Source organism: Colossoma macropomum, unplaced genomic scaffold (genome assembly GCF_904425465.1).
Source record: "Colossoma macropomum unplaced genomic scaffold, Colossoma_macropomum, whole genome shotgun sequence".
Classification (NCBI taxonomy): Eukaryota; Metazoa; Chordata; class Actinopteri; order Characiformes; family Serrasalmidae; genus Colossoma; species Colossoma macropomum.
In genome coordinates this window covers 17,400,160-17,412,449 of record NW_023494793.1, presented here as the reverse complement: position 1 = coordinate 17,412,449, position 12,290 = coordinate 17,400,160, and the positions used below count along the sequence as shown (strand labels likewise).

The 12,290-nt window shown below is 37.7% G+C and overlaps 1 protein-coding gene across 1 annotated transcript in view; it reads left to right on the top strand.

Annotated features, from left to right (window-relative positions):
* The window catches only part of cacna2d3a (calcium channel, voltage-dependent, alpha 2/delta subunit 3a), a 289,290-nt gene that overhangs the window by 132,876 nt on the left and 144,124 nt on the right, over positions 1–12,290 (top strand). The window contains exon 10 of the mRNA XM_036578675.1: positions 11,348–11,437. Within this exon, the coding sequence (XP_036434568.1) occupies positions 11,348–11,437 (90 nt within the window). The remainder of the gene's footprint in view (positions 1–11,347; positions 11,438–12,290) is intronic.

Below are 12,290 nucleotides of genomic sequence, written 5' to 3'. Positions count from 1 at the left end.
GCATATTGTGATGTAACATGACATAAATGTTGATAAATATTGTCATATTGCCCAACTGCAGCACACTTTACATAAAATGAAGTAATTTTACTGTAGTATTAAAGCTCACCTAAATTATGTGACTGTATTATCTATAAGAACATCATGATTGGACCGATATTGGCCAGTACTTAACAGTAAAGTACTTGGATTGGGTCAGAGGCAAAAAAGGAAAAAAGAAACAGGAACAGGGCATCTTTAGTTTTAAATATTTACAATATGTGTAATGTATACCATATGCAATATTATTCCTGTTCTTTCACCTGGCCTGGTTCAGCAAACCAGCAAACTCTTCTAAAACCTAGAGTTCTCTTCTTCAGTCTGCCAGCATTCCCAGGCAATCAGAACCCCTCAGAGGCAGTGAACGAAGGAGAAGAGGAAGAAAGACACAAACAACCCAGCCACTGATTTAGCTGAACACGTATGAATTAAATTTGCATACATTTGGACTTAAAGTAGCCTGATTTTCAGAGACAGCCTCTTAGTGTTCGGCTTCCCATTACCAGGACTAGCAGAGAGCTAGTGACAGTCTAAGTATGTTCACATTCAAAATGTCTTTAGCTAGAACAAAACCTTCAAGAGAACAGAATAACAAGCCCTATCATTCATTTAGCTTCCTTTTAGTGAGCTAGTCTCAAATGCGACTTTAATCGCAGTGGGTTGAGCTCAGTTAGGCTCCTACTCTGTATCACAGAAATGAAGGTTAAAATGAGAGAAGAAAAATAGGCAAAGGGAAGAGGAACAGCAGGTGCTCCAGTGTCTGAAAGAATGCACCTGCTGACTGGAACATTAGGAGATTTTTCTTTTCCCCTCTCACTCTCTTCCATTCCTTGTTCACTCTCCCTCTGCAAACTATTTTAATACACCTCTTTAAAATTGCATTAAATGACTTCTCCACTCCATGTCCCCCGTTTTAAAAAGCCTCCCTCGTTCTTTTGAAGTAGAATGGTTGTAAAGTTTGAGATGTTCTTGCTGCTTTAAAGTCACTGTAGAAGTCACACTAAACTTTGCCTCCTGACTTTGATAGTGAAGCACTATGCCCTTTGACATCCCAGGCAGGTGATTGCTGGTAGTCTTATCAGTAGGCTGATGGGTATGGTAGTCCCTGGATATCTGTGAGTTGTTTTGGTTTGCTCTTATCTTCCAGACAAGTTAGAGAAGTCATTATGCTATCTCTCTTACACTAGCCCCAAAGGTTAGAGTGAAGGTGGTCAGATAGCACTCTTCCTTCTCTCACTCGCTCGCTCACTCCCTCTTTCTCTCCTTGTCCTACCCCCTCTCTGTTTCATCTTCTTCTTACTCTCTTTCTTCTTTGAGTTTGCAGCCTCTTGCAAGATGCTTCTGTTTCAGTCTTTAAGAATAGTTATTTTGTGGTCTATCACGCAAAACTAGCACATAAATAAGAATGTAAGTCACACATCAGTCTGTGTTTTGTTACTCTGATTAAACAAAAAAACAAAGAAAAACAAGTGCTTACCAATCCAAATTGCATTCTGAATGTGTGTGAAAAAATCACAATACCTCCAGCAAAAAAGTGTCCTCCTCTTTTCAGTGACAGAAACAGTCTAACACACAGAAAGCTCCAATTCTATAAACTGATACATTTTATAATGGCCAGCATTGTCATGGGCATGCACATGAGGTAACTCCTTTAAATTTGGTGACAAATTTAAATGAGTTAAAGGAGCTATTTCCAAATTCTCTGAATGGATCACCAAAGGTTTTATAGGTATTGTAAGTTCTTGTTGGTCCGTCTTGACACAAATGTTACCCAATCGTCGTAAATAATATAAAAGGCAATATAGCAGTTTTTGAATGCTTATCAGTTATAAACAAATCAAAGTACTGAACAAATCTACCACATTAGTTTAAACTGTAGTCCCAAAAAAAGTAAAAAAAAACAAATTAGCTATTCAGACTTCTGTTTAAATACAATGTTGAGATAATAAATAATAAGTTAAATACTCACAAAATCATCGTTTATAGGGTACTTTCTATTAGGATGTGGCTGTCTGAAATGCTAACCCTTAATTGTTAACTTGTCAAGTAATAATATCTTTTTTATTTTTTGTTAAATGAAGTTAAAGGACATCAATTTATCATTAGTTGTTTTTTTAATTGCTGTCCCATTGTTTCATGCCGCTTCCAAAGCACAGACAGTTTTAGTCCAGAGGTGGAACCACAGGAAGTTGCATCTCTGTCCCTCATGGCCACACTGTGAGCAGTTAGATCGCATTGTTTTAAAGTAAAGGTGACCCAAGGCCTGAAAATCAGTGTATGTAACATTCAAAATTGTCAGTGCCAAAACACGTTTTAAAAACACGTTTAATGCCTGGGATTTTAAGGGGTTAATCATGCCTTAGTATAAAAGTAGTGTCCAGGAAGGGCCTCTCTGTGTATACAAAGCAAGGCTAGAAACCACAACTAAATGGCCATGACCTTTCAGATCTTTCAGATGGCACTGCATTAAAAACCAGCATGCTTCTGTGATGAATATTACTTTGTGGGCTCGGGAATACTTTGACAAACTGTTGTCAATAAAGGCTGTTTCTTGCTGCATCCATAAATGCAAGTTAAGGCTGTACTCTGTACAGTGGAAGCTAAATGTTAACAATGTCCAGAAACACAGCTAGCTTCTTGCCAGCTTCTCTGAGTCCAGCTTTGGAATGGACTGATGGACAGGGGAAATGTGTATTGTGGTCTGACAACTTAACCTTTCAGATTGTTTATAGAGATAATGGACATTGTGTTCTCTGCATCAAAGAAGTAAAGGGCCATGCAGAGTGTTACCAGCAAATGTTAAAAAGTCCAAAAGTCTATTGTGGTATGGATGTGTGTTAGTGCGTATGGCATGGTTACATCTGCGAAAGCACCATTAATGCAACATATGCTGCCATTTGACATTGTATTTTTCGACATCCATGCTCATTTCAACATGTCAATGCCAAGCCATATTCCGGACACAACAGCATGGCTACATAATCAGAGAGTGTGGGTACTAGGCTATTGAAAATGCGTCATGAAGTGCAAAATTCAACAACAAAGGCCCCTTATGGTTGCATCGCTGAAAATATGCTTTCAAAACTGGAGCAATAGAGGTCTTCAGTCCACAATGTTTTTTAAGTGCTCTTAAAAGAAAAGGTGATGTAACGGGTTTTTGGAACATGTTGCAGGCATAATATTTGGCATGAGCATATATATAGAAAAAAACAATTAAGAAAAAACATCAAATATCCTGTTCTCTTTCCATCAAATGTTAGTGTTTGCAATTTATTACAGGTCAAACAGAATTTACTAATCACTGCTTTCTGTTTTTAGTGGCATTTCATGTACTGTCCCAACTTTAGAATTAGATTTGTAGTTTATCATACTGTGAAAATGTCAAACCAACCAAACCTCTAGGTGTGAAACCGTCTAATAACGAGTCACAGTTACTGTTGGTTTGTTCCGTCAGTGGACCAGACATCCAGATATGCTGTATGAGATAAGAGAGAGGCCTTAAGCAATTTGTATAGAATATGCTTACAGACTTAGGCAGGCTTAGGTTTACAAAGTTTCACTGGAAATGTCAATCCAGACAATTACTTTGACATAGAGAAAAAGCAGGCAATGTCAACAAGGCAATGCCAATAGAAGACAAATTAACATGCGAGTATCACTGTTAGTCTGGCTCATTTTTTATGACCTATTCTCATCTAGGGCAACAGAGACCAGGTTGCCGATTACAAACCAAAATCTAACTCAAAACCTCCAATTAAAACTTTCTTGAAGAAACTTGTGTAGTATTCTGTAGGCATACTCAAAAACAACAAACAATGCCTGCAGCACTGAATTAGGCCAGATCCCATTCCTCATTATAATTCTAAAACGGGATGATCAATTATTGGCCTCATGCAAGAGGAAGCAACCTAAAATTCTATTTCACTGCATTGCCTTCAGCTGGTCCTGAAACATACTGTAAGTTCAAGAAAGTGCAGCAAAGATACTGATGTGATGGAGTAAATTGCTTCAGACTGGCTGATTTTCATTTTGTGCATGGCATTAGTGCTAAATGTATGTAAAAAAACTGTTTCTAAATACTTTATATAAAGTATTACACAAAGATTAAGCCTAGTCCTGAACTACACAGCTTTCTGAATGAGATTCTCCGTTGACAGGAAAATGTAGTCCAGGACTGGAAAACCAATCAGAAGTGCCCAAAAGTTTGGAGACACCTGCTCATGCAATGTTTCTTCCGAAATCAAGGGTGTTAATAGGGTGTTAGTCCCTCCATTTCTAACAACAACCTAGTAACAGCCACTAATCTTCAGGGAAGGCTTTACACTAGGCGTTGGAACGTTGCCATGAGGATTTTATTGCATTAAACCACAAGAGCATTAGTGAAGTCATATACTAACGTTGGATGATTAGCTCTGGATTACAAATGACACTACAACATTATATCCCTCTAGTTGATGTTTGGCGTTGGGCATGGTGACCATAGACACTTGTGCGGCTGATAAAAGAGCATCCCATTCTATTTGAAGTGCTTTTCTATGGAGATTAAACAAGCTGTGAGTGCTCAATTGAACGCTTTTGTCAGCTATTGATGCACCTTAAATTACCTGAACACAAGGTGTTTTTCCACTTGTCAGTGCAGTACAGCACAGTAGACTCTCAGAAAAAAGGTTCTAAACTGTCACTGAGGTGGTTCCCTCAAGGGTACATCTTCAGTAATTTTAGTTAGGGAATATAATTGTACAATGTTCCATTGCAGTTATATTTTATAAGTTGTATTGATACACCCTGCCTTCACTCCAGCTTTTTTATTCCATTGTTCTGTTTAAAACATTAGGTTATGAAAAGGTACAAATACGTCCCTTATTTAAAATACATGATCAGACCTTAAAACCATTGTTCTAACTTTAAAGGTACTTTTACATTGTTTGTATTTTGATGAACAAAACATGGACCTGCACAGTACCTTTTTTTTGACAGTGTACTGTTATTAATCCAAACACAGTTTGTGTGGTCATAAGATTTCTGACGTGATACTAGTGTTAACAGTAGTAACAATGGAGATGCCTCAAGGCCTGGTTTAGCTTTTACTCTGTATTTGGTTTTGTGTGTAGAGTTACACTGTTGTCTCCTTTTAAGGTGGTTGTGTGACTAACACATGATGATTCTGTGATGACTGCATTTGACCACTTTACTTTTTGGTAACACACTACTTGAACCCTGCTAACATTGACATAACCATGGCATGAACATGGAAGGTATCAAATGCTGTAAGTAGTTTTGTTCAGTAATATAACAGCATCATGTTATTTTCGCTAATAATTGTCATGAGAGATGCCATAATGTTTGAGGTCATTACAGCTCATGTCACATGCTAATTTTTGTTACTTTTACTAATTTGTGTACTCTGACTAGCAGTCATGATATAAAATATTGTGACATTTACAGTAATAATATAACAGGATACTGTTATATTATTGGACTTAATCTGTCATGACAACTAATGACAGCATATGGCATCTTCCATTGCAGGTTTATTGCATGGTTATTTCAATGTTATGTAGCAATGTTACCTATTATTTCTCTTTCCACTTTGTTTGCTCCAGCTCAGCTTACCCGTAGCGAGAAGGGTATTCAAATTCAGCACAGGCACTCTGGTATGATACGGTTCTCTTGACAGGGGGAATGATGACAAAATTTGTAATTGTCTATTGGTAACTGTACTGTACCGCATTGTCTTGAGGAAAAACACCTCCATCAGAAGGGGTGTCGGGATACTTTTGGACACATAATGTACATATCTTTACTTCTTCATGATATACTTCAGTCAAGAACGATTATTTTATTCAACATCAAACATTGTCTGTGATGGTTACCATGACATCACAAAAAATGAGAATCGAAGTTCTGTTAACAAAAGTAAACAATGGCTTCTTTTAACACAACTACAGGAAGCATTCTCAGTCTTCAGATTTTTGTGCTTGATATGTACATAGCAGGATCTGTGCAGTAATTACTGTGCATTACTGTGACATCCTGTGACAGATATGGATTAATAATGTGCAGCAAACATAAATGTGATGGTACAAAGATCTCAGGTACAGCCTCCAAGGCAGTCACATTCTGCAGATGAGCCTTTTTGGACCGCATGGCAGAGTTAGTTGACCTACTGCTTGTGTGGGCCTCAGTTGCTTCAGTCTGTTGAGGCATTGCCTCGCCTAATTGGAAAAATGTTGTGTTTTTGAATTCGGCATGTTTAGTTCACTTGCAGACACTGTTGTGCCTCAGGACCAGGAGTGGGTAGAGTAGCCTAAAACCATCTTTAATTAAAAGAATCGTTACTTTACTGAAACAATGACTCAAGACGAAGTAAAAGTACCCTACGAAAACAACTTCAGTAGGAGCAAAAAAAGTGCCAGGTCACAAAACTACTCAAGAGTTTTCTATAGAACTGCAGTGGAACTTAGCACATCCAGCGTCTGAAGCTTGTTAGGTGTTTTTGGGGATATTTTGGTCTAAAAAATGCTAAGACCTGAAAGCAAGAGGTGTGAACAACAGCGAAGCACTCCAACTGTCACCAATGGAACAGAATGAATTAAAGGCCAAAAACAGAATTAAAGATTAAATGTTAATAACTGACATGGAACTGAATAGAAGTAAATTCCCTTCTTCACAAGTAATTTCCTTTCCTTACAAATAAAAATATTATCATTTGAATAAATGAACCAGTTAGTCACCCACATTGTAATGCCTTACAAACAATACCCCATCACTGTCCCATTGGTTAGGTCTTCAGGAGCTGAGCCGAAGGCATAACGAGTCAGATTAACCACAAACATAATTAGGAAATGACAGTGGTATGAAGCAGTCACATTTTTATTCACAATAGGTGGAATAAAAGTACATCAGAAAAAAGTACATCACTGTAGGCCCTCTGGAAGTCTTAGATTGATCACTCATTGCGAATATAAGTGGTCTCCTGACCAGTGCATTTCGGTCAGTTGTTCGAAATGGAGCACAGCAATGACAGCGCAATGCCAGAGATCTTTACTGAGGCACTGTAAAGCACTATTATGGCAGGATTAGTTTTGCATGAGAAGGTTGGGTAATGCAAGTTTACCACAGGACATCTGTAATGTTTGTGACCGATTAGCATGGGATAAGAAATCTTGGTATAAATGACAGAGATAGGAGTGGTTACACAATTTACGCACTGCCTCCAGAAAAGAGTAGAAACCATGTTGAAACATTTAATTTACTGTTATTAATTTACTGTTATTCTGTTCACCCTAACCAGCTGTCTTGATGTCTTAAATAAATATGTAATTAGCATTTTTATTATCTTGGGAATTTACAGTAATCACTGCAGAAATCAAGTTTTTTCTGTAATTTAAGTTGTACACTTGAGGCAGTACAGTACAGTTTGATTTTAGCCACAGAGAATACAAGTAAATGCTTCTTCAAGTGCCTTCATAAATGTTAAGGAATTGCTTTTTCACAAGATATGACAGCATTTTTACCGAAATGCAGATTCACACAGGAATTAATATAACCTGTTATTTCTAAGGCGCATTTTACAGAAAGTAAACTGGGCCATAATCTAAACTGATGCGGCAGCACACTATCCATAAAAATGACTGACATGACGAATTGTATGGGACTAAAATTACTGAGATGTGGCAGGAAAATTACATTAACCCACCTCCCCATGTAAAACTAATCCCTTCCAAATGTAGCATCAAATTTAAGTTGATATGTCTGTTACAAATAAATAAAACATGGAAATACTTTTACAAGCTTCAAATGTCTATGTTTCGCCATTTGTGAATCAGCATTAGCTCAGTGCTGAGATAATGCTAGCATCCCATAGGGGAACTAACATGAATTAGCAATATTGTAGAGGGTTTTCTTTTTTCATTCTAGTTTTGACATTTATGGCCCACATAAAACCCATTCACGCTGTCACCTATTGGTGCTGTTTCTTGATTTTGATTTAAAAAAAATAAAAATATTACGTACAGAATATTAGAGAATGATATGAATATTTGAAGAAATGTAACATTTGTACAGTTGTGCACATAGTATTATGCCGTAGAGATGTTAATATAATACAGTAAGGAGTTTTGTTGGTTGAAGTTTAAAGTGTGAGGTGTCCACTGTGGTTATTGAGTGCTACAGCTCTGGGGAAAAAGCTGTTAGCATTTACAGTTGTGCTGGGTTTGATCACCCTGAATCTTCTACCAGAGGGGATTGTCTGGAAGAGGTGATGTCCAGGATGAGAGGGGTCAGCTGTAAACCTTCTGGCATGCTTCATCCCCCTGCAGTTGTAGATGTCCTGAATCGTTGGCAGACTATATCCAAAGATCCTCTCTGCTCTCCTGATTATGCACTGAAGTTTGGCTTATTTTTTGTAAGGTGGAGGAACCAAACCAGATGGTTATGGATGATGTGGAGATGGACTCGATGATCACTGTGTAGAACTGTATCATCAGGCTCTGTGGCAGGTTGAATTTCTTCAGCTGTCTCAGAAAGAACATTCTTTCATTCTCTCTTGGTTATGGAAAGCGTGCCCCCTCCCACTTCAGATCCCTGAATACAGTGGTGCCCAGGAACTCCACAGTCACAGTCCACCACCATCTCTACAGTCTTTTGTGTATTGAGCAGCAGGTTATTCCTGCTGCACCAGGAGACCAGGGATGAGAGCACACAACCTTCTGGTATACCAGTACTGAGGTTCCGGGGGTCTGCTTTCTTAGCCGCACCTGCTGTCTCCTGTTTGTCAGGAAGTCCATGATCTACTGGCAGATGGGATAGGGCAGAGACAGCTGGGACGGTTTGACCTGCAGCAGCTCTGGCACTATGGTGTTGAAAGCCAAGCTGAAGTCCACAAACAGAACTCTAGCGTATTTTCCAGGTCTGTTGAGATGGTGTAGCATGAAGTGCAGGTTAGCTCTGTGCGCAAACTGCAGGGGACTAGCAGAGGGTTCATAACCTTCAGGGCTAGGACCAAAAACCTTCATGACTACAGTGGTCAGTGCTACTGGCCTGGGGGCTGGCAGAGGCTGAAGATTGTCCTTTGTGTGTTCAAAAGCTTAACAAGCTTATGTTCTGATGTTCATTATAGCTGAATACCACAAATTGGAGGAAATCATAGACGTACCACAAACTAGAGTAAATTGATGTTTGCAATAGTCAGTTATTTTTTATTCCCTATAGTTGACTGAATGTCCTTTCAGTAAATCTTAATGGTCAGGATGTACATCTTTACTAGCCAGTCATGGGATGTCGGTGAAACTTTTTTAACCATATCTGCTAAATGATGGGGCTAATGCACCATGCATGTGTAAATCACAGCTAATCACAGCTAATCAACCTGTGCACAGAATCCTTTTAGAATGCAAGCACGAGGCTGCGACTGAGCTGCAGGTTTCAGTGCACCTGACCTCATTAATATGCATTTTAAGGTGTGGCACTGATGAGGCACAAAATAGGAGAAGGAGATCTGTAGTAAGTGAGTGGACTGTTTGAAATCTTTTCTAATTTAACACAGCATTTTTTACTACATATTACATTATGAGCATAACAATTAGAGAGAAAAGTAGAATCTTTTAAATATTTAAATGAATTTCTTAGTAGCTGGTTTGCCTACTTTTTGCTTTAATGACAACGTGCACTTGAGCTGACATGGACTCCACAATTTTGTGCAAAAGGAGTAGATCATATCCACCTGACAGTCGTCTGCACACAAGCTTCAATAGAAGGCATAAAACTAAAAACAAATATGAACACTGACATTTAATATGTGATGTAAGAACATGTAAAAGGACCTGACACTTCATGATCAGCGCCCACTTACCCAACACTGTCAGGAAGGTAACAGTACATATATATATATATATATATATATATATATATACTTTTTCATTATCTAATAAAACGCTTGGCATCAAGACAGGGTGTATGAAGTCACTATAACTTCAAAATATAATTGCAATGGAATATGGTATAGTTATGTTATCTAGATAAAGGTACTGAAGATGTGTTCTTGAGGGTACCACCCCAGTGACAGTTTAGTACCTTTTTTGTTAGTTAATCATTCAAAAAACTGAAATCAGTGTTAAAATAATTTAATAATAATTTAATAATAAAATAGTTTTATTTTCAATAATAGTTAGTAATAATTAGCATTGAGAATAAAGTTATAATAAAATTACCATCCAAAATGCTGTATGGTACTGACACTGTGTAAGTTATTATTGAGTGAAATAACAACACTTATTGATATGACTAATGGTTTGTTGAGCAGTAGTGTGCAGCACATGTGGTTTTTAAACACTACTGCCTTTCTTTTTAGCCAAGAAAAACAGTGAATTGAACAAAACATTTAACAGTTACTGCTGAGTAATGCACTCTAGGTAATCTATAATAGATAGAAGAAGAGAAGAAATAGACCTGGGTAATGCAGGGACTTCCAGCTGCTTTCTAAAAACACTTGTCACTTGTCCATCATTTCATTACCAAGTACAATCAAGGAAGAGAAGATCTTTCTCTCTCTCTCTCTCTCTCTCTCTCTCTCTCTCTTCTCTCTCTCTCTCTCTCTCTCTCTCTCTCTCTCTCCTTTTCTCTCTTCCTCCTTTTCTCTTTCTCACTCTCTCAGACACATGCACACATTACAAATAATTTCTCTGCAGATCAACGGGGAGTGGAATAGAGATGTAACGGAAAATGCCTAGAGAAATTTTAATTAATTATAATTTGCTTTCTGACTGCCACATGTAAAAACACTCATGAGAAAACCTAGTGACAGAGATGTTTCATATAGTCTAGATGGAAGTGATGATGGTGTTAAAGTTGCTTGCATGTGTGTGTGTGAGAGAGAGAGACAAAAAGAGAAAGAAAGACAGAGAGAGAGAAAGAGAGGGAGAGAAAGAACAGTGGGGTTTATTTAGATAAAAGCCATTCCGCTGCATTCCTTGAGGCTGTGTTTAATAATGAGGCACACAGATGAGGTCCATTGGGGTCTTTAAACCCCATTACACACACACACACACACACACACACACGCAAACACACACACATCACAACAGCCTGGGAGAGACCAGTCTGGGATGGGAGTTTTGTTAATCTACTCTGAACAACAGTGACATTTTAGGTTGTAACTTTTAATTTCGGTGCTTCCTTTCACACCAGCTCTTGGAGCAATGTGTGAAAGCTGCTGCTGTGTACACATTCAATGTAATTGCTGGTTCCTCTAAGCTGTTTGGAGCCCTATGCATGAGAACTAACCTGCTCTTTTGTTATTTTATTGCAGCATTTCCGCGAACACCTCGACAAGCTGTTTGCAAAAGGTATTGGGATGCTGGATAGGGCTCTAACTGAAGCCTTTGAGCTCCTCAGTGATGTGAGTACACGGGCAAGCAACTCCACAAAACACGTCCACTCATGTCTAAGCCATGCCTCTCTTCGCCAAGTACTGAAATATAACATTGTTTTTTATTTTATCATCATTACATTTTGATGTTTATTCATTTTGATAATGAGTTTTGGAGAAGACCAAAGCTCTATAAACACCACCCACTGAGACAATAATCTCAAATGAAGCAGAAAATTAAAAAACTTCATTCCACCATTTAAAATGATGATTAAGAGATAATTAGGAAGCTATTCAGTAAATTTATTTGCACTTAGAATTCAATCACAAAACACTATTATCTCATTGCTGGGTTTTAGAATTTCATCTGGACGTTGTTTTTTAAGACTTTCTTCAACATTAACCAAATAAAAGAGGACTGTAAAGTATGGGTGCAAAATTCATGTCATAATATTTTCCACTGTTTTCCACATTAACAACATAATATCATGATATATAAGCAAGTAAGAGTAGTAAAATAAAACTTCACACAATCAGTGTACAAAAGGTGCATGTTATGTTTTTAATTGATTTTTGTAAAACCTTTTCAGATGTCAAAGTTCAAGTTTAATGTGGAGCAGTTTGTGGTTTAGGATTTTGGGGCTTATTACAATATTCTCAGTATGGTACGTTTATATGGGATAACTTCATACTACAATTTACTTTTATAATAAAACTACAGAAACTCTTGGTTTCTGTAGTTTTCAGGAATAGTTGATCTTTTAAGCAATAGCTCAACAGAATATTAAATTTATACTATTTTCCACTTTCTCTAAAAGCATACCAAGTTCATTTTCTCACCCTTATAAAAATGTCTTCATTTTACCCTTAAGATAAATTAAAT